At 30.5% G+C, this 20,658-nt stretch overlaps 2 protein-coding genes across 5 annotated transcripts in view; one reads left to right on the top strand and one right to left on the bottom strand.

The window, feature by feature from the left end:
• Nucleotides 1-6,604, bottom strand: part of LOC143063769 (ADP-ribosylation factor GTPase-activating protein 1-like) — a 29,962-nt gene extending 23,358 nt beyond the window's left edge. Inside the window, exons 1-7 of one of the 2 annotated variants that reach the window (XM_076236143.1) lie at nt 6,430-6,604; nt 4,732-4,841; nt 4,221-4,392; nt 3,716-3,912; nt 2,321-2,389; nt 1,124-1,232; nt 652-708 (exon numbers count right to left, since the gene is read on the bottom strand). In XM_076236143.1, the coding sequence (XP_076092258.1) occupies nt 652-708; nt 1,124-1,232; nt 2,321-2,389; nt 3,716-3,912; nt 4,221-4,392; nt 4,732-4,841; nt 6,430-6,489 (774 nt within the window). In that variant the 5' untranslated portion in view covers nt 6,490-6,604. The remainder of the gene's footprint in view (nt 1-651; nt 709-1,123; nt 1,233-2,320; nt 2,390-3,715; nt 3,913-4,220; nt 4,393-4,731; nt 4,842-6,429) is intronic. The other variant, XM_076236150.1, reaches the window with a different exon arrangement.
• A 171-nt stretch (nt 6,605-6,775) lies between these two features.
• The window catches only part of LOC143063700 (transcription initiation factor TFIID subunit 2-like), a 30,756-nt gene continuing 16,873 nt past the window's right edge, over nt 6,776-20,658 (top strand). For all 3 annotated transcript variants that reach the window (XM_076236035.1, XM_076236019.1, XM_076236025.1), the window contains exons 1-18: nt 6,776-6,959; nt 9,218-9,270; nt 9,581-9,653; nt 11,320-11,410; nt 11,931-12,049; nt 12,859-13,006; nt 13,424-13,618; nt 14,158-14,260; nt 14,938-15,056; nt 15,720-15,833; nt 16,229-16,328; nt 16,776-16,973; nt 17,361-17,453; nt 18,237-18,298; nt 18,798-18,912; nt 19,157-19,266; nt 19,654-19,719; nt 20,321-20,453. In XM_076236035.1, coding sequence (XP_076092150.1) covers nt 6,914-6,959; nt 9,218-9,270; nt 9,581-9,653; nt 11,320-11,410; nt 11,931-12,049; nt 12,859-13,006; nt 13,424-13,618; nt 14,158-14,260; nt 14,938-15,056; nt 15,720-15,833; nt 16,229-16,328; nt 16,776-16,973; nt 17,361-17,453; nt 18,237-18,298; nt 18,798-18,912; nt 19,157-19,266; nt 19,654-19,719; nt 20,321-20,453 — 1,938 coding nt within the window. In that variant the 5' untranslated portion in view covers nt 6,776-6,913. The remainder of the gene's footprint in view (nt 6,960-9,217; nt 9,271-9,580; nt 9,654-11,319; nt 11,411-11,930; nt 12,050-12,858; nt 13,007-13,423; nt 13,619-14,157; nt 14,261-14,937; nt 15,057-15,719; nt 15,834-16,228; nt 16,329-16,775; nt 16,974-17,360; nt 17,454-18,236; nt 18,299-18,797; nt 18,913-19,156; nt 19,267-19,653; nt 19,720-20,320; nt 20,454-20,658) is intronic.

Below are 20,658 nucleotides of genomic sequence, written 5' to 3'. Positions count from 1 at the left end.
AATTCTTAATTATTTTTTAATTTCTAATCAATACAATAGCAGCTGCTCAGCAGTTTCATCAATGAAGCTAAACAAGGACAAATATACATTTCCATGTGAATGTTAAAAAGCTAAATGGCATGGGTATGTTAGTACTAGTATATTGGAGAAGGTAAAATTTGATTATCTCCCCTTAAATTTATTGAAAGGAGGATTATTTTTCTTTAGCATCAGGTATAGTTCAATAACTGTGTAAAGTTGTATCCATCTAGCTATCTAGAAAGGAGTAACCATTAAAAGGCACCTGGACAGATGGACAGTAGGACTGGTGATTTCCATATAAATGAGAGAGAGAAAAAATTGTTTTACTGGTATACTGGCTTAAATAAGTCAGAATTGATTTTTTTGTTACATATAATTTTGAGTTCCATTTTCCTATTTAGACTTAAGGGGACATAATCCATAAACTCAATAACAGCTGTTATTCTATGCCCAAAAAATGTTTTAAAATTCAAGACTTAAAAAGTCATTGCATCTACAACAAAGGGATGACAACATTGATACATCCAAAATCTAATATGACTGCAATTCTAACTAGAATAACCAGCTTTGTTAGCTGGTGACTGATAAATTCTATGAGAATATAAGTCAATGTATATTAAATTTACCAACCTTTTCTGAAGCTACTGATGCAAATTTGGTAGCACCCAATGCAAATGTTGACCATCCCTGAAATAGAAAAAATATCAATATCACAGGTTAATAACAATACAAGAATGATACAGTTAGAAGTAAATACCTTTTCAGTCTTTAGGCTAGTCAGCTCTTTTTTTTTAATGCTAGAGTTATACAAGACAATGAAATCATTAACAATTTCTTTTTTATTGTTTCAACAACTGACTGTCACTAATTACTAATAGTGCTTTACTTTGAGGCCCTTTAACTTGTAACAGCTGCTATTTTCATTGCTCCAATTTAAAACTTAAAGATTTTACCACAAAAAAAGAGATGAAAATAGTTGACAACTTCTCTGTCTTAATCATACTTTGTTTAATTCAATTTCTATATATGCTATGGATTAATAAGTATTTTCACACATAAGTATCTTGCTTTAATAAAAATATTTAAATATAAGTAAGCTTACTGAGCTCAAGGATGATAAAGTGTTGTCAAAGAAATCATCATCCTTTTTATCAGACATAGGAGTACTTCCAAATCCTACATATTTCCCTCCTTGGCTAGGAGGCAGATTTCTACAAAATAATAAATAGAAAGGTGATGATTATAAATATGTTTCAAAAGCATTTAATCATTCAACATTGTCTGAAGGCATTATGTTCCTATGTATGAAACATGTTCCTTAAGTAAACAGAATATTGCATACTGTGGATTCATTTTTATACGTTGGATACCAATTTTCGTGGTTTTCGAGGGTACAGGTGAACCATGAATCCAAATGTTCATTTAATTTCTGTCGATTGATTTTATGAATTAGAATGAAATTATTTTCTTCTGAATTGTCTGCCCATAGATGGCGTTTAGGTTGTGTGTTTTGTGTGATTTGGCGGTTAAATCATTCGGCACGACAGGGTCTACTCGATAGGTCAGGTTAATTTTTACATCCATGCTATTTGATATTTTGTATCATGCATTAAGAGATTGATTGATTTACAAATGATTGTGTATATTGAATTACTAGTATACATGTATATATATGATTACATTTCGATCTGATTCATAATTTGTATACAATAAATATTATTAAATGGTTGTTATTAAACCAGCCCTCGGCTCTGTCGTGTGGAATTGCACTTTACTCTTTTTTGTTATTTATTAGTATGATTATTATCGGTGGTTGTAATATATGGGTGTTAACGGAAGAAGAAAATGAATTACATATTTTCTATAGGCTTTGAATGCAGAGATTAACAAAACAAGGAAATCAAATACCCACGAAAATGCAAGTTTTCCACAAACGACGAAAAATTGATACCCACGAAAATAATGAATTCACAGTACATGTACTAAATTTAATCATAAATATAGTAAAACAAGTTTTCTAATAAATTAAGCCACAAAAATCATCATTGCAAATTTATATATTAAACGAGTACAAGACTCATGCTGATCACTACCATATAACAAAACAGAAACGTTTCAGTTTCAAATTTACAGCTTTTAAACGTTTCCTTAGGATTTCTGAAAATACAATATTAAAATGCCCTATGTACTAATTCATGTTGTGACTCTATATTTAAATGTAGCAAAACTTAGCTTGTAATTTTTCTTTTCCCTTAATCTGAAAAACTTTAATGTTTTAATTCTATAATGGTAAACTTACTCAGGTCTGCTGGCATTGTCTGCTTGCATTCTACTAAAATAATCTTCTTTCTGCTTTTTAAACTCCTCACTGCAAATTAAATACCATTTTGTCAAAGGGTGTGACAGATCCATGTCAAAAACACTAACATGTTAAATTACTATTGTAGGAATACAAATAGATTCAATACAACCCTGTACAGTACATGCATTACTGTGTGTTTTCAAATCAAATGTTTTTTTCACTACCACTGGGTTGGTACTACATCTGGGTATTGATATGATTAAAATAATACATATTGTATCATGTATATTTTCATTATGGTAATTTGCTAAAGTTAAGGATCCTTCAAACAAACTTGACAAAAGACCTCTTTAGGTTTCTGTACTACCACATTTCTATTCTTGGCTTTCATTTGGTGTCCAGTGTATGTGTGAAGGTTAGTCCAGTTTTAAATTATGGAAATTGTATAGTTTTTGAAGGTTGAAAGAGTGAAATTGTGAGAAAAAAAAACCATGGCAAACTGAGACTGCATACAATAGAAATGTTTAATTTAATTCAGTCACACTCATTTTAAGATTTACGGTACCACAACTACTTTAATACAGCTGGAACAAGAATGTGTCCAAAGTACACGGATGCCCCACTCGCATTATTATTTTCCATGTTCAATGGACCGTGAAATTGGGTAAACAATCGAATTTGGCCTTAAAAGTAAAAAGATCAACCAAAAGGGAACATGTGTACTAAGTTTCAAGTTGATTGGACTTTTAACTTCATTGAAAACTACCTTGACCAAAAACTTGAACCTGAAACTCACACTTTTAATTTCTATGTTCAGTGGACCATGACAATAGGGTCAAAAGTCTAATTTGGTTTTAAAATGAGAAAGATCATATCATAGGGAACATGTGTTCTAAGTTTCAAGTTGATTGGACTTCAGCTTCATCAAAAACTACCTTGACCAAAAACTTTAACCTGAAACTCGCACTTTCAATTTCTATGTTCAGTGGACCATGAAAATGGGGTCAAAAGTTTAATTTTTTTTAAAATAAGAAAGATCATATCATAAGGAACATGTGTTCTAAGTTTCAAGTTGATTGGACTTCAGCTTCATCAAAAACTACCTTGACCAAAAACTTTAACCTGAAGTGGGACGAACGGACGGACGGACGAACAGACGGAAGGACGCACAGACCAGAAAACATAATGCCCCTCTACTATCGTAGGTAGGGCATAAAAAGATACAACCTGAGCTTTAACGCAAGCTAACAGTACTTCCTTCCCCTTTTAAGATTCATACTACAGAAGGATAGATAAATGTTGAATTGATTTGCAGCTGTTAATCTCAGTTATGTTTTACAGCTTGCAGTGTATTTTCTGTTATAATTACTTACTTATTTGTATCAGACCTACCTTTGTAAATTGACATTTCCATCTTGATAGCTATTATCGGTAAAATCATCAGAATATTTAGAAGTGTTGGTAGGTTTGTTACTGAAACTTGATGAACTAGACGATGTCTTCAGACCAGCTGATGGTTTGTATGCAACATAATTCCTAGCAGATGAAGTTTCTATACTCCATGGTTTTCCTTCAGCTTCTGACAAAATCTGATAATAAAAAATGATCATAATATTGACATATATTAGATATAACAAGTGACACAATAACTATAACAAGCGACACTAGATATTTCAAGGGACACACTACATGTAACTAGTGACACACTAGATATTGCAAGTGACACACTAGATAGCACAAGTGATGATACACTAGATATTACAAGTAACACACTAAAAATTACTAGTGACACACTTGATATTACTAATTTACAAGTTACAAACAAATATTAATAAAACTATCAAGTTAATATGAGCAGCAAAGCCTTTAGCTTTTCCTTTATAAATAACAGGTTTACCTTGTCTCTATACAATGCTGCTGCTTTAGAGTTGTACTTCTCTTGTAGAGTCATGCCAGGATCATAATCAGATTGGGATTTGAAGAAGTTTTTGGCATTTCTGTTTCCTCCAGCTTTCATCTTTTCTAACTCGATATCTTTCCATTTATCCATTGAAACAGACCTTACAAAACTGAAATAGAAAAAATAAAACAGATGTAAACCTCTTAACAGGGAATACTGTGTCTTATCTGTATTTGTTGTGGTCTGACAGAAAGCAAATAGATTTTTTATTTAAATTTAACTTTTGTACTAAATATGGTCTCACTTACTATTAAAATACACCAAAAAAAAAGGCAGAAATGTAAAATAAAATTTGCTATATTTGCACTGGATGTTATAATTATATCATCAAAAAGCCAATCTTTCCTACCAGAATTGTCAACAGACAGAGGAAAAATATTGTTTAATTATTTACACAGTTTTGTTTTAAATTCAGCAAACATTCACTGATTCTTCAATTTTGTTTTACCTTAAATGAACACCTAGTCCTCTGTGTTTGCCTGAACATTCTAAACAGATCCATATTCCATATGTCACACTGACCCACTGGGGATTGTGTCCTCCACATTCAAAACAGGTCTAAAATTAAGTTGACATAAATGTAGATTGCATTCCATACAGTTTTTTACACTATATATATATCTGTTGTCTTACAAAAGTAATTTTACATCAAAATATACAAGTAATTTCAATTTGGAAATTACAGCTTTACTCAACTGATTGAAACTTATTATAATATTCAAACTATAATCTATAATGACTTTACCATGTTTACCTATTTCTAAAACTCTAATGTTACCTACGTTGTAAGTCAAGTATCAACACTATTTATTTTATTTGAATTTCAGCTTTTTCATTTAAATTTTTCAATCACCTGGTTATATACTCCTCCAAAGCAAAAGCAGTATTCAGTATATAACTGAAATTGACTGTAAAATGACACTTTTAGGAAAAGTAAAATAACACTTTTAGCAAATAAAGTAGTTCACCAAAGTTTGATTGATTTTATAACTGATAAAACTGACAACCCTATTTGATAGCAGATGATCATCAACCATCTTAATCTGTTTATGGAAAATTTCTTGTACTTTTTTGTCACAAAAGTAAATAAACATCAGCACAAGTTGAACAATACTATAAATAAGTTCACATAGATAGACAAAATCTGTAATTCCTGATGAATACAGGTTTCTTTCTCTTTGGTGACTAAATCGAAGAAAATGGAAATTTTATAGAAAAGTCACAGCCTTTTCTCTTGTTACGTCTTATACATGTGTATGACAATTCAGTACTTAATAGATAAAATGCCTGGATCCACCTATGGATGTCCATTATCACTGAACTAGTTGTACACATTTTTGTTCAGCAATTAGGGGCCAGCTGTAGAACGCCTCAAGGAGCAGGATTTTCTCGCTGTATTGAAGACCCATGGGCGTAATACGGCTGTTTTCTGCTCTTTAGATTTGGTTACATGATATTTAACTGTAGCCTACGGGGGCAATATTAAGTTCACGTCCCTGTATGCAAAATTGAGCAGACACTGCCTTTACTCGCTTTAGCAATCAATACAACAAAAAGGGTATGGTACAGTACATACATATATGAGGGGTCCTGATCTCGAAATCCCAGGCTTAAAAACACAAAATCCTGAGGTCCCAAAATTAAAAAAATTAAATCCTGACATCCTGAAGTTAAAAAAAAAGAATTCCCAGATCCTGAAATCCCGAGCTTAAAAACCCCTCATTTATAATCTGTAGTGGCTAGTGCCTAGCACTCTGAAAAGTGGGGATGGAGGAAAATCACATGAAGTTAAGAGGGGGTACAAGTTAAATCGGCACCTGGTCAAATCGGCACCTAATTATAGTCAGGTTGAGAGGCAAGCAAGGGGGTCGATACACCTTATCGGCCTGCTGACCCGGCCGCGTGCACTTTTGACCCATACAACAATCAATTTTCCATTGTGGCGTCAGATATTTTGTTTTATGACGTCAAAATTTTACGGGAACCTGTGTGATATCCAGTAATGGCTAACAAATAGCGATAAGGTGTATTGAAAACAGCTTTTTAATCCTAGAAAAGGAATAAAATGAAAACTGAAAATAAATTGGATCATGAATTGGCTGTAAAGTGTGATTGTAAATACAGTAAGAATACACAAAAATAATACACTGTTGTCATCTTTAAGCTTCAAATCCTTCAGTACACGTCTGGTTCTTGGGCTGGCCATCTCTTATGTGTGTTTCTATAGTATAAGGTTGTCCTTATGGTCGAGTTTGCCTAAAAAGTCCCTCGAACGTGGGATGAGACGTGTGAGTTGTCAGACTTCGTTTGACATCAGCATGTAAAGCTACTTTAATTTGAAAATACAAAATCAACTAAACAAATGGATTAGGAGAAATACAGCACATGTTTGAGCACTAAAATAATATAGAAAAATATCAAAATCATATTTAAAGTAAGCCAATTCTAATTTAGTTAGACAATAAATAAAGTAAATGGTGCGAAACTGATATGACCAATTAATGGCGGCGCCCATGAAATAAGAAAATATTATTGTTTTTGTCTGTTTTTTGTTGATTTGTTGTAAATATTCAAAAGCATGCTTCTGACAGTTATGGCTTGATCAAGCATAGAAATATTTCTTGTCAATAATGAAGAAAGAAGGCAAAGTAGATGGACAAAGACCGTTTAAATTAGGTAAATAGCTTCTTACTAATGATACTCTTATAAGGCACAAAATGTGTACCATAATTCAGTTATCCCTTGTTAAGTAACCCCAGTGAAATAATGGTTACATAGCTTTGAAACATGATCTTAAGGTAGACATGGAAGTTCAGTAAAGAATGTTCTGATAAATACTGAAGTTAAAAAAATTATGTTCCTTATGCCTGTGTTTATTATGGCGTGGAATCGGATTCAGGGTCTAAAATACTTATTTACGTAGAAACATAATTATTTCTGTATATACGTTAATTGAATTCCGTATATACATTAATCGAATTCTGTATATACAGAGAAATTAATATGAGGCAGGCATTACCTATAAATGGGGACGAAGTCTGTATGAATTATTTTTTGTAACTTAAATATTTGTTAAAAAAAAGAAACGGAAATACCGTAACGTTTCCGATTTTGGTTCTGTTGTTAGGGATTTTAGTTGTGACGTTATTTAAATTATGACGTCACGTGCAATGTAAACAAAGAAACGCTATCATCAAGTAACGTTTTTTCATAACAAGGAATTATTAAAAATGAAATTGGTATTGCACGTTCCTTCCTATTTTATACTAGACTGATAAATATATATTTTACTCAAAGTTTCATACAAACGAAACCGGAAAAAGGAAGTACATTGTACATTTCTGCGCAGGACGGGATTTCAAAACACGACAAAAAAAATTTGAACGATTTTGAGTTCATTAGTACAATGAAAAATTCGGGAAATTTTCCCGATTTTTTTTTTTTCTTGAATTTTCTACTGTTATTGGGGACTTCGTCCCCATATTACATATATACATAAATCGAATTCTATATATACGTAAATAAAATTCTGTATATACACAAATCGAATCTGTAAACACAGAAATAATTATGTATATTTGTAAATAATTATGTATATATGAAATTCGATTTATGTCTATACGAAATTCAATTTACGTATATATACAGAATTTGATTTATGTGTTTATGGAATTCGATTAACGTACATAGGTAATTATTTCTGTATATACAGAAGTCGATATACGTATATACGTAAATCGAATTCCGTATATACAGAAATACCATCTTTCTGTGTATACATAAATATTTCTGTATATACATATTTATTTCGTATTTATTTCTGTTTATACGTAATTCGATTTCTGTGTATACAGAATTAATTTTGTATAAACGAAATTTGATTTCTATGTAAACAGAATTATTTCTGTATATACATAGTTTCGATAAACGTATATAGGTAAATATTATTAATTCGTATATTTTATCAAATTTGATTCATTTAGAGATAGTCACATGTTAAACTATATTTTCTAAGGTAGAGAGAAAACGGCGGATAGCAAAAAGCATATTGACCGGCAAAAAGCATATTGCACGGTTATTTTTTGAATATCTAAAAACCGATATACTTTGTGATGTCATGTAATGAATTTCAGGATATTGTTTAACGTTTTGAAACAAATAATATCTGTGATCGATTATTTGATGAAAAAAAATCAACAAATACATAAGATGTCAAAAAAAAGTAAATGAAATAACAACTAATATGTTGTTATTCAATATTGTCAAGGAGACAATGTAATATCTATAAAGTTCCAACAAACCTAAATGACGATTTTGATACAAACATGGTCGGAAATTAATAATATAACAAATATAGCCTTTGTATGAGGTCAATACAGGATATATCGACCCAAAGAAGTATATCGACCTCGGACCTCGTCCTCAGTCTATATACTTCTTTCAGGTCAATATATCCTTGTATCGATCTCATACAAAGGCAGCAATAAGTCTGTCCTGGCTGTATTTGTATATTATTTTTGTATATACTTAAATCGAATTATGTATTCACATAAATAAGTATTTTTGAACCTGATTTCTGTGCCATAGTTTCAAATAAAAATGTAAGGGAGAGAGCACAATTTCAAATGCACACATCTTTTGCAGTCACACCGGAAAAGAAGATGCTTTTTGCTTTGTGGTATTGTATTATTGTTACCACAAGGAGTTCTAGATGTAACAGTTTATACAAATATCTGAACATTTGTACATTTTATCAATATGAACATGATGAACATTGATGAAAGATGTAAAAAGTAAAATCACAAAAATTCAAAATGGAAAGTCCCTAATCAAATAACAAAATCAAATGCTCAAACAAATTGTTTTTGATGATCATGATGATGTAAATTATTGTATTACAAATTCAAGCTTGAAAAACTTCCTTTTTTCTGCAGCTCATCAGACTTTGTGCATAAGAGCAATTAACTTTAACAGAAGATCAGTTGTGGTGAGTATATTTACTTTTATTGCAAGCCTTATGTGTGCTTAATTTTGTAACATCCTTGAAATAAATGTATTAAAAGTTACTTAATATAAATATTATTTGTATATGTAAAAGCCATTCCATGATTTATGTCCATGTTCACTGGATTTGGGATACATTAGTATGCTACATGAATTACATTACAGACATGTATTCAGATGCATATATATGTAAACCACTACATTTATAATGCAAATGGACAACCTTTTAAAACCATCTTACAATTTTCTTTACTGTAATGCTGCATTTTAAAATTTATGTTTTGTGTCTTTAGGGATATGTAGAGCTGGCCATACATCCACTGGTTCCAAACCTTAGAAGGGTCAAAATTAACAGTAAGCAATGCAATATCCTTTTAACTATTTTATTCATACTTTATTAGACCATCTTTAAAACATTTTATAATCAAGTTGTATTGTTTGGAACAAGTGTAACAGGGTACTTAGACAGAATAAAAGGATTCGTCAAGTTTAAGGTGTTTTATTCATACGACATAAATAGATAACCCTGAAAGTACACAAATAACAAAACGTTAATACATAGACAGTACAGTGTACAAAGGGATATAACTCTAAATCATAAAAAGGAAAGTACATGTATAAAATACGATAAACTAGCTCTTTTCTGTAAGAATACAACCAATACTATTTAAGTGTATATACATGTATTATAAATATATGAATTCAATCAAACTCAATTATATACCGTCAGGATTAAGTACTACATTATGTCCAATTATATTACGCTACTCATTCATAGATTTATGAATAAACTTTTTCTTACTATAATGTTTACATGTAATATTATAATTGACATGCAGGTAACTACTATTCACAAGACACAAACAATACATATATTGAACTAAAATTAAATAGACAAAAACAGACAATACAGTAAACTAAAAATACATGTAACACTGATCTAACCATGTATATGGTACAAAGGTCTATCTCCTATTTGGAAACATCACCAGATAAGATATGGGGATATTCTGGACCTGTTAAAAATACAAATATAACCTACATAAGTCTAATAAACTTACTTATATCAGTATAGTATTTATAAACAATAAGTAGAATGTTCAGTAGACATTGCCTTAGACCTTTTATAGTAATAAAATAACTGTACCAATACATGTATCATTAATATATCTATGATATATTATTTCTCTGAGTTCATGAAAATACTTTTATCTATAATTTATGCACAATCATTCTGACTTTAATATTCAAAATACATTTTCTCTCAGATTCAAACTAAAGGAATACTGTGCAAATATTAAAGACTTAGAAATATTAGTAACAGACCTGATTAATATGGAATAAGTGTCCAGAATAATAAACTATATAACTATTTTAAATATGGCTGCTATATGTAAAGCTTTCTCTCAAGGTATATCAAAAAGAGTGGCAAAACTATGAACTCAATGACTGTGACCAATAGTAGACAAGATAATATGACACATGACTGACTGACTAATGAAGATATAAGAGAATAGAAGAATTGATGAACTCTTAATACACATATAATAAAACTACACATTAATATTAATTATTCTAAAAGAAAATGAATATTAATGCTAAACACTCTACCACACAAGTACAAAAAGATGAAGTTCAAATTGAAATATTTGGACAGGTTCAGATAACACCAGTAAATAGGACAGGTGCATACAAATGAAGCTGTTTAAAATGTTTTAACAGGTGCCAGCCAACCTTTGTTTTACTTTTTTGACAATTTTAAACATTCCTATAACATGTACATTGTACATTGTATAACTGCATTTTAAAGGAGTTTCTATATTTTGAAGTCTGAATAATGAAGATGTATGATAAGTGCAAAATGCAGTAGATTTCAACTGATTGAATAACAGCATATCAAATCCATTTAAGACAACAAACATTAGATTTTTTTTATTGCACTACATATAAACAAGAGAAAATAAACTAACCAAAACATCTTTCGGTGAATGTATAAATATAAATATAAATATTGTTCCTTAACATTTGATAAGAATTTATCAAGTCACCATCAATGAGCAATGGGATGCCAGATTCCTTTACAATGATCCATCACTAGAGATCTGTCAAGGAGATGCTAAACAGTAAGTGGAATTTACATTTCTTATAACATGTTTAATTTCTGATAATATAAATTATCCAAATTCAAAGTTTGCAGTTTATAATTTAAAGGTTAAAGATATTTTATTTTGTTTTTACATGTCCATATTGACTTATAATGGTATTTATCTGTTCAGGTAGCAAATGTCACATTTTGCTCTTTTATGCTAAGAATCGAATTATCATAAAGTTTACACTGTTAGTGGGGTTGGTATATAAAGGTGCACTTTAAATCTTAAATATCTCATATCTCACAAAAATTTGACATTGTCACCAAAATGGAGTGGATGTGTAATGTAGCTCAAACTGCTTTTATTAAATTTCTACTATTTCACAAATTCTCATTCAGTATACAGTCAACACATATCAGCTTTGGAAAAAAAGTTGTAACATAGATTCTTGTCATTAAAATAATATTGCATTAAGGGAAGGTACTGTACACATATTATATCTGACTCCTGAGATAAAACTTACCATGATAATAATCAGAGAATGTTATTTCAGACGTAATCTTGATTATTTCCAAAACTTCCATTTGACCTCCATGACAACGGTTGACCCTGACACTGGTAATGGAGAAGTTACAATAAGAATGCCACCAGAATCACATCCTTTGATATCAGGTAAGTTTTATGTAGATCACTCTGTCAAAATCTTGTGTTCGTTAACTGTTGTAGCTAAACCAGTTGATAAATACATTTGAGAGAACGATCTTTTTCTTCTCTGGATCTTTACACCCTTCATATAGGATAACCATACTTTTGAACAGTGCCACCACCAAAAATATACAAAATAATGAAAATTAACAATCCCTAACCAAAACAATATGTTCGTCTTACCAATACTAATGACTTACATGTAGGGGTACCAGTAGGTCAATAGGTTTACATGGTAACTTGAAAAACTTCTTGTGACCAGCACTAACAAAAATAAACCAAATTTGGCACTGACAGTCAGGTTCCTTGTTATATTCTCATGGAGAAATGTTGGGTTAGAATTTTGTTTTAATACATTGAAGCCAACTGGCTGCTTGTAAATTTGTAAAAACCTATCATTTGAACAGGACAGAAAAAGATATAAACATTAGTAAGATGGTCAACTTCTTAACTTTATGAAACAATAATGACAGAAAGTTTTGCTAAACTAATTAACTTTTGTTCTTTGTTCTTTTGTCATACCAATGTAGCTACCATTTTGGAACTTGATTCTGCAAACATTCTAATATGTTTTGATTACGTTTAATATAAATTTTCTTTTGGTTCAAATTTACATTAATGTAAATATTTTTGTAAAGATACTGAATCTCCACACTAATTATAACTCCATTAAGCTGTGGAGATATGGTAATTTCTTGTAAAAGTATGGTAGAAAAATCTTCAGTATAACTCAGAAGAAAAGATATGATTGTTTTGAATGCCGTTTTACATTTCAGAGTTGAGACCATTCAAAGTATGCATAGAATTTTCACTAGAACAGCCAAAGGGAGGAATTCACTTTGTGACACCTAATATGGAAGGTACACCAGCAGAGAGGAGTTGTCATTTGTTTACTTATAAAAGTCTATATGAAAATTCTTCAAGGTATAGTAATCACCTACTTTCATTTTGTTTTAATTTCTTTAAATAATATTGTTTATTTTGTACCTTAATGATGAAAGTACCAGAGTAACTCACACCTAATAGATGAATGCCAAACTTTTGCTGATATCTTTTTAGTCTTAAAATTTTGAATTAGATGGGATGTTGGGCATTTGTCAATGAGACTGTAATAATAAAAAAAGACTTTAGGAGGTCAACATATACTTGTCTTCATGTGCATATGATGTACCCTGTATAAAACTGGGTTAAAAAAAGATTAAATGAATTCTTTTCATTACCATAGTATCATTACGATGCTTATTTCTGTTGCCAAATTGAATTATGAAAACAAATTCACCAAAATTTCTTGATTTATATTGATGATTTTATAAAAACTTTTTTTTTGTACAATTTTTATAGGATGTGGTTCCCCTGTATTGATACCTTCTCAGAACTCTGTACCTGGAAGATAGAGATTACTACAGAAATGGACATGACAGCCGTGTCATGTGGTGACCTTATAGAGGTCATGCAGATGCCTGACAGAAAGAGTAAAACATTTCATTACTTCCTGTCGACACCAACTGCTGCACCAAATATTGCAATGGCTGTTGGGTAATTTGCTTTTAGATTACTTTACATCCATCTTTTGTAACTTTATGGATCTTTCATTTATCTTAGATGAAAGCAATCATGCAATACACAAAAATGTTAACCAAAAAATTACTAATGGTAAATTTTTGCTTCAAAAAGACCAGAGAAAAAATAATCTACAGATGCATCAAAATTTAGTCAAGCAAGAAAAAAACTTGATACACGTATGACAAATTATATGGCAGTTCTTTTTCAGTTGTTCTGTTGATTGATAGTATTAGATTTAGTTAGTTTTTATCGACTTCCCCTTCTAAGATTTGCCTTGTAGTAGTTCAATATTTTTGTTATACTTTTTTAATACATGCAGGCGTCAATATAAGATTTTACAGTCAGGAAAAAAAATATTTTCTAATAATATTAATTTATCATTTGTAAAACAAACTTCAATTATTAATATTGACAACTATAAAAATACAATACAGTTATTCCTTACTTTTATGAGTGTCAATGCCTCCAACATGCTTTAAGCCTACTTGGTTAATTGAGTTTCTATTTTACAGACCATTTGAGATTTTGGTTGATCCAAACATGCATGAAGTCACACACTTTTGTCTGCCACATCTGACAGAAATCCTGAAGCATACTACTGGTTACATACATGAGGTAGGAAAACATGACCTTTACACAACATTTAAAACTTTTAATTCTGTACATTTCATTTGATCCGTTTCTATTTCAATCTGTTTCAATCAGTGACAACTCTTTTTAAAAATAACTGTGTTAACTAAAAAATTATGAACAGATATTTTCAATAGAATGTTATGTTTACTACCTATTTGTCCTTCTTAACTTTATATCACAAAATTGTACATGTATCATGTACTATTTTTTCTTCCAGAAAATGTAAAACCTTGACTGCTTTGTTGATAACAAAGTGAGAAAATAAAGATTGTTTTTTGTAATGTCCAAATAACAGGCTATTATTTGAACTTGGAATTATTTTCAATTATGGAATTTGCATAATTTCTTGTGCTTGAAACTTTTTAATAAATTCCATGTTAATTCTGTACTTAAATGTTCTGTGCCGTGCACAACACTTTCTAATACAAAGAAGATGGTACATTTTCAATAGAATGTACTGTGCCGCGCACAACACTATCTATACAAAATACATTGAATATAAAGTGTTATGAACAGCTCAAAACATAATAATACAAAATAAACATGGAATTTATTTAAAATTTCAAGAACAAGAAATTATGCAAATTCCATAATTGAAAATAATTCCAAGTTCAAATAATAGCATGTTAAATGTACTTTGAAATGATGTATAATTGAAGGCTTTTGAGTTCTATGAAGAGTTACTATCCAGTAGATATCCATACTCCTGTTATAAACAAGTGTTTGTAGACGAAAGTTTCATTGACATGGATCCATACGCAACAATGACAGTATTTAGGTAGCTACATTAAAAAAAAAAATAAGTTTTTCATGCTTTATTTATCTGGCCATTTAACACTGATGAAACATCATAAGATATCACCGTACCACATAATATTGATTTATCTCCCTTGTCATTAGATATGTTTATCATCTCCCTTGTTATTTGATATTTCAAGTTATCTCAAGAAAAGTACAAGAAATAGGCATTTAATTCTAACATACCTCGGAAAATTTTGTGATTTATGCTTAAAAGTGACCTAAAAAGTGACGAATTTTTTTTTTTATTTATTTTGATGTAGAAAAACTTTTTCCATTTTATTCATTCAATATTTAGAAAAGTAAATTGATATCATGGTTTATAAAAAGTTTGAAGATGAAGTATGATTGCCATTGAGAAAACTATCATCCTTAGTCCAAATGAAGTGAATGAAGCCAAGTATAGTTCAAAATGGGACATTCAACAATGAGCAAAGCTCAATCATTTATAAATGATTGCTATAAAAGTCACAATGATTATTTTATCCACACTACTTGGCTGAAACCATATGACATATTCTCTGAAAACCAAAAATGAAAAGCAATAATCTTTTTTGTTTTATTATCTTCATGTGGGAATAACTGTATGCTATCAACATAGAAACATAGCCTGAATTTTTTATATAATTTATTTTAATTGTAGTACAAACTTGCTGCACTCCTCCAGAATTATAAACCAGACAATAGAGACCAGGACATTGATGGCTGCAGCAGTAGCAGAACAGTTCTTTGGATGTTTTCTCTCCATGGCAAGCTGGTAAATCATTACAATGGAATCATATTATTTGCTGGATAACAATTTTTGTGGACTTTGTGGGTATTTGCTAAACTACGAAATCAATTACAATAGAAAATAGAATTTGTTTTCAATCTATGAAAATAAATGAACCCACATAAGATGTTTTCATATTACAAATTGATGTCTCATTATTAATTTTCCATGCACAAATAGGTTTGTAGATAAATTCTGATGTTTGTTGTTTCCAACTATGTTTACAAGTTTATTTAACACATACCATAGGAATTAATTAGTTAAACATTTTCTCAATTTATGAGTCAATGAAACAATAAGTCCTTTCAAAAAGAGTTTGAGATATTCAGTAGCTTTTATTAGTTTTATGTATCTGTATAATTTTTGTGTTTTATTTTAAGGCCTGATGCATGGTTAACTGTTGGCATAGCAAAATATCTGGCTGGATTGTTTATCAAGAATAAGTTTGGAAATAATGAATACAGATATCTTGTTTCTAAGGTATATTACAAATATTTTTAAATGGTATTATAATTATTGGAGTTTAGTATGGCATTCATTATCACTGAACTAGTATATATATTTGTTTGGGGGCCAGCTGATGGACGCCTCCGGGTGCAGGAATTTCTCGCTGCATTGAAGACCTGTTGGTGACCTTCTGCTGTTGTTTGTTCTATGGTCAGGTTGTTGTCTCTTTTACACATTCCCCATTTCCATTCTCAATTTTATTATAGTCTTTATTTTGAGTAAACCAGTTATTTATCCAGATAACATGTAAAAATAAAGATGTAAAATTGGTTTACAGTGAAATTTTTAAAAGTTTATATAGTGATTTTAAATGCACCTATACATTCCTTATTTATAGCACTAAGTCAATTACTTAGCTTTTTTCAACCATTTCTTTGTTCATCATAGTTTGATAGCTGTCCAAAAATTGTGTATTTATAGGAAATGAAGCTTGTGCAGGATTATGAACACAGGGTTGGTGGGATTGTATTGGATCCTGCAGCCAAACATGGGACACACCACTTCTTTGTATGGCATAGACAGACAATCTCTCCTAAATATGCTGAGATATTTCAGAAAAAAGCTCATCTTATTCTCAGAATGTTTGAAATCAGAATAGGACAACAACTTCTCATTCAGGTAATTGATTGACCAATATATTTATACTACAGTATTTTATTTTAATTCACAACACATAATTAAAGTTTGCTAAAGTCACGAGCCCTGTAATGCTTTTGACTGTCTCCAGGCAAAAATAACCTTAAATCTAAAGATTGCGGAAAGGGTCACTATTTTTGTAGTTTCTTTAAAAATTAGGAACAAACAGGGTCTGGTTTAAGGAGAGTCTTTTTGTAAAGGATTGAAAGCAAAAATATTAAGACTCCATCTTTTGCAGGAATGGACAGGAAACCAGTTTAATCAAGTCCCAATTATCCAACTTTTACTGTATTTTGTTTCGCGAATATAAACATGAGTAAATTACGCTGAAATGTATCCCAAATTTGAAATACATACATCTAATTTCAGGTTTTAAATAAGCTGCTAGCTTTGGCTGTTTCCTCAGCACAACAAAAATTCTTAGCCAATACATGGGGTAATACACTACTGTCTACCAGTTCTGTAAGTATTGTAACTTCTATTTTTTATGCCCCACCTACGATAGTAGAGGGGCATTATGTTTTCTGGTCTGTGCGTCTATTCGTCCGTCCGTCTGTCTGTCTGTCTGTTCGTTCGTTCGTTCGTTCGTCCGTCTGTCCCGCTTCAGGTTAAAGTTTTTGGTCAAGGTAGTTTTTGATGAAGTTGAAGTCCAATCAACTTGAAACTTAGTATACATGTGCCCTATGATATGATCTTTCTAATTTAAATGCCAAATTATAGTTTTGACCCCAATTTTATGGTTCACTGAACATAGAAAATGATAGTGCAAATTTCAGGTTAAAGTTTTTGGTCAAGGTAGTTTTTGATAAAGTAGAAGTCCAATCAACTTGAAACTTAGTATACATGTTCCCTTTGATTAGATCATTCTAATTTTAATGCCAAATTAGAGAATTTATTCCAATTTCACGGTCCATTGAACATGGAAAATGATAGTGCGAGTGGGGCATTCGTGTACTGTGGACACATTCTTGTTATTAAATGACTTCCACAGATAATTGTTGAATGGCCTCTACAGATTATTGTTGAATGACTTCTACAGATTTAAAAAAAAGAGAGAGATATGTCCATAAAAAAAAATCTTAAGTGTATGCTCATTCAATTAAGAATGCTTTCATGAAATCCCATGAAATTTTTCAATATTTATTAAGCTTATAATTTTTATTTGAATTTACTCAAAGTCAGTAAAATTTAATAAGTGAATAGTTAAAAAATTAGAGTTCTTAAATATATTGATTCTTATTTTAGTTCACAAAGATCATCTCAACAGTTACTGGTAAAGACATTCAGCCATTTTTGGACTTATGGGTGTATCCTTTAGAACACATCAGTTTATAAATATTTTGCAACATCCTGTAAAGAATATCTGATATTTTACATAAAATGGACATCAATTACCAACCAACCACCAACACCGACTCCTCCAAAAAATAGACTTACAATTAAAAACAAACACAGATGAACAGCACATAGTTCAGATACCAAGGTACACCCACACGATTCTCTTAGAATAAAAGAAATTTGATTAATTCTCACAGCATCAATGAAATATGGTCAAATGATACAACTTTCAGAGAAAGGTAAATGTAAACCTAAGTATTTTTGCAATCAACTCATTTAAGCAATTATTGCGATATGAAATTTAACATGTATAGGTGTAACTTGACTTTTCTTTGATATAAATGCATACACGTATTATAAAATGGCAAAAATTAAGCACTCCAAAGGTACATTAAACAGACTATCAATGAAAAAAATAACCATGAAAGTATACAGAAAATGTCTAGTTTGACCTTGACCTACAACCAGATCACAGAGTGGATGTGCTCGTTTCTTTGGTAGTTTTGTGTTTAACAGAAAGAGAAATGTTGTTGAGTTAGAAATCAAACAGGATCTTAGTGCTAAGGGAGCTCTCAAATATGTGGTAAGTGAAAGTATTTACAATATGTATAACTTTTTTTGATAATGTGTGACCAGCACAGCCCAACTTCTGCTCTTATTTATATGTGGGAAGTTTTTTGAGGCTTCATGAGGTTAATATCAGCTAAGTGAAGTCATCACTTACTTTTTTTGATTTTCTAGTTAAAAGTTAATTCCAATAACAATAAAATTACCATTAACTACTATATACTAGGGTCTCACACAGTGTTTTTTTTAATGTGTTACAGGGTCCTTTAACAGTCACAATACAAGAATTAGATGGATCATTTAATCATACCTTTAAGATAGAAGAAAATAAGACTAAGTTTGATATAACCTGTCATTCTAAAAGTAGGAGGTAAGATATGTGTTTTATTTGTATATGATCGTTGAAAACAAATCAATCTGATACTGGGGATATTATTATTATTCATGGGTAACCAATTTTAGTGGATTTTGTTGTTACAGGCGAACCACGAAATTTAATGTTTAACAAATGATAATTTTCACGTAGGCTTAAAATTGTACGAAGACTTTGGCAAAACCAAAAATTAAATATCCAGGAATATGTTAGTTTTCCTGAATCCATGAAAATTGGTACCCACTAAAATAAATGAATCCACAGTACTGTCATTGGTAGAATATTAAATTGTTTTTAGTTAAGATATTTTTGGTTTAAAATAAAATGTTATTGCAAGAGATCTATAATATATCCTACTTTACTATAAAAGTGATTTATTTGTAGAAATAAGAAGAAAAAGATACCCCTGGTGACTGGAGAGGAAGTTGATATGGACCTCAGTGCTATGGAGTAGGTACTTTTTTAGTTTTATCTGATATTTTTGATTCTCTCCTTGTATGCTGAAAATCTTTATATTCTAAATTCAGACATTCAAGCAACGTTTTAGATACTGTAATGCATGTATAAATTGTGAAAATATGAAGTCTTAAAGAATCAAAAGTAATGTTTTAAAATTGCTGGAATTATTTCTCATGAGATTTTACAGCATGTTTTGTATGTTATGTGATGTTATGCATTTTTCATTTTTTAGTTTTTTATTTCTGTTTTTACTATTTTAATAATTTTTATATGCTGGTATGATTCTTTTAAGGTGGTGCTTTGTAATTTATGTTTTATGTAATTTTTGTATTTAATTTATTTTTAAATGTGAAGCACTTTGTTGTTATTATATAATGTGCTCTCTAAATATTGTGTTTATTATGGTCCAAGTGAGTCTATTTGGTAATTGATTATTTTTTAAATTCTTGATAACTTCTCATTTTAGTGCCGATTCTTGCATGTTATGGCTACAGATACATGTAGATCCTAAGTTAGATTATTTCTTATTTTAGTGCTAATTCGCTAAGTGTTATGGCTAGATTGATCGTAAGTTAATTAATTTCTCATTTAGTGCTGATTCTCCTGTGTTATGGCTACAGATAGATCCTAAGTTAGAACTTCTCAGACAGGTGACCTTTGAACAACCAGATTACATGTGGCAATACCAACTTAGATATGAGAGAGATGTTGTCTCACAGAAAGAGGTATAACTCATATAGTCATGCTGGGAAGATTTAACTCCTCTTGGTTTTGTAAAGTTGCGCATTAGAATAAAATGAAATGTGGCTATATACCAATGTGACCCAAACACAGCATTAAATCAAATAGGGATTTTATGTTTACTATACAGCTTTTAACAAAGTGCCCATACTAAAAGATTAGTTTTGAGTTACCCAGGGTCAATACAAA

Source organism: Mytilus galloprovincialis, chromosome 1 (genome assembly GCF_965363235.1).
Source record: "Mytilus galloprovincialis chromosome 1, xbMytGall1.hap1.1, whole genome shotgun sequence".
Lineage (NCBI taxonomy): Eukaryota > Metazoa > Mollusca > Bivalvia > Mytilida > Mytilidae > Mytilus > Mytilus galloprovincialis.
The sequence above is the reverse complement of the archived record's forward strand: the minus strand, read 5'-3'. Positions and strand labels throughout refer to the sequence as shown.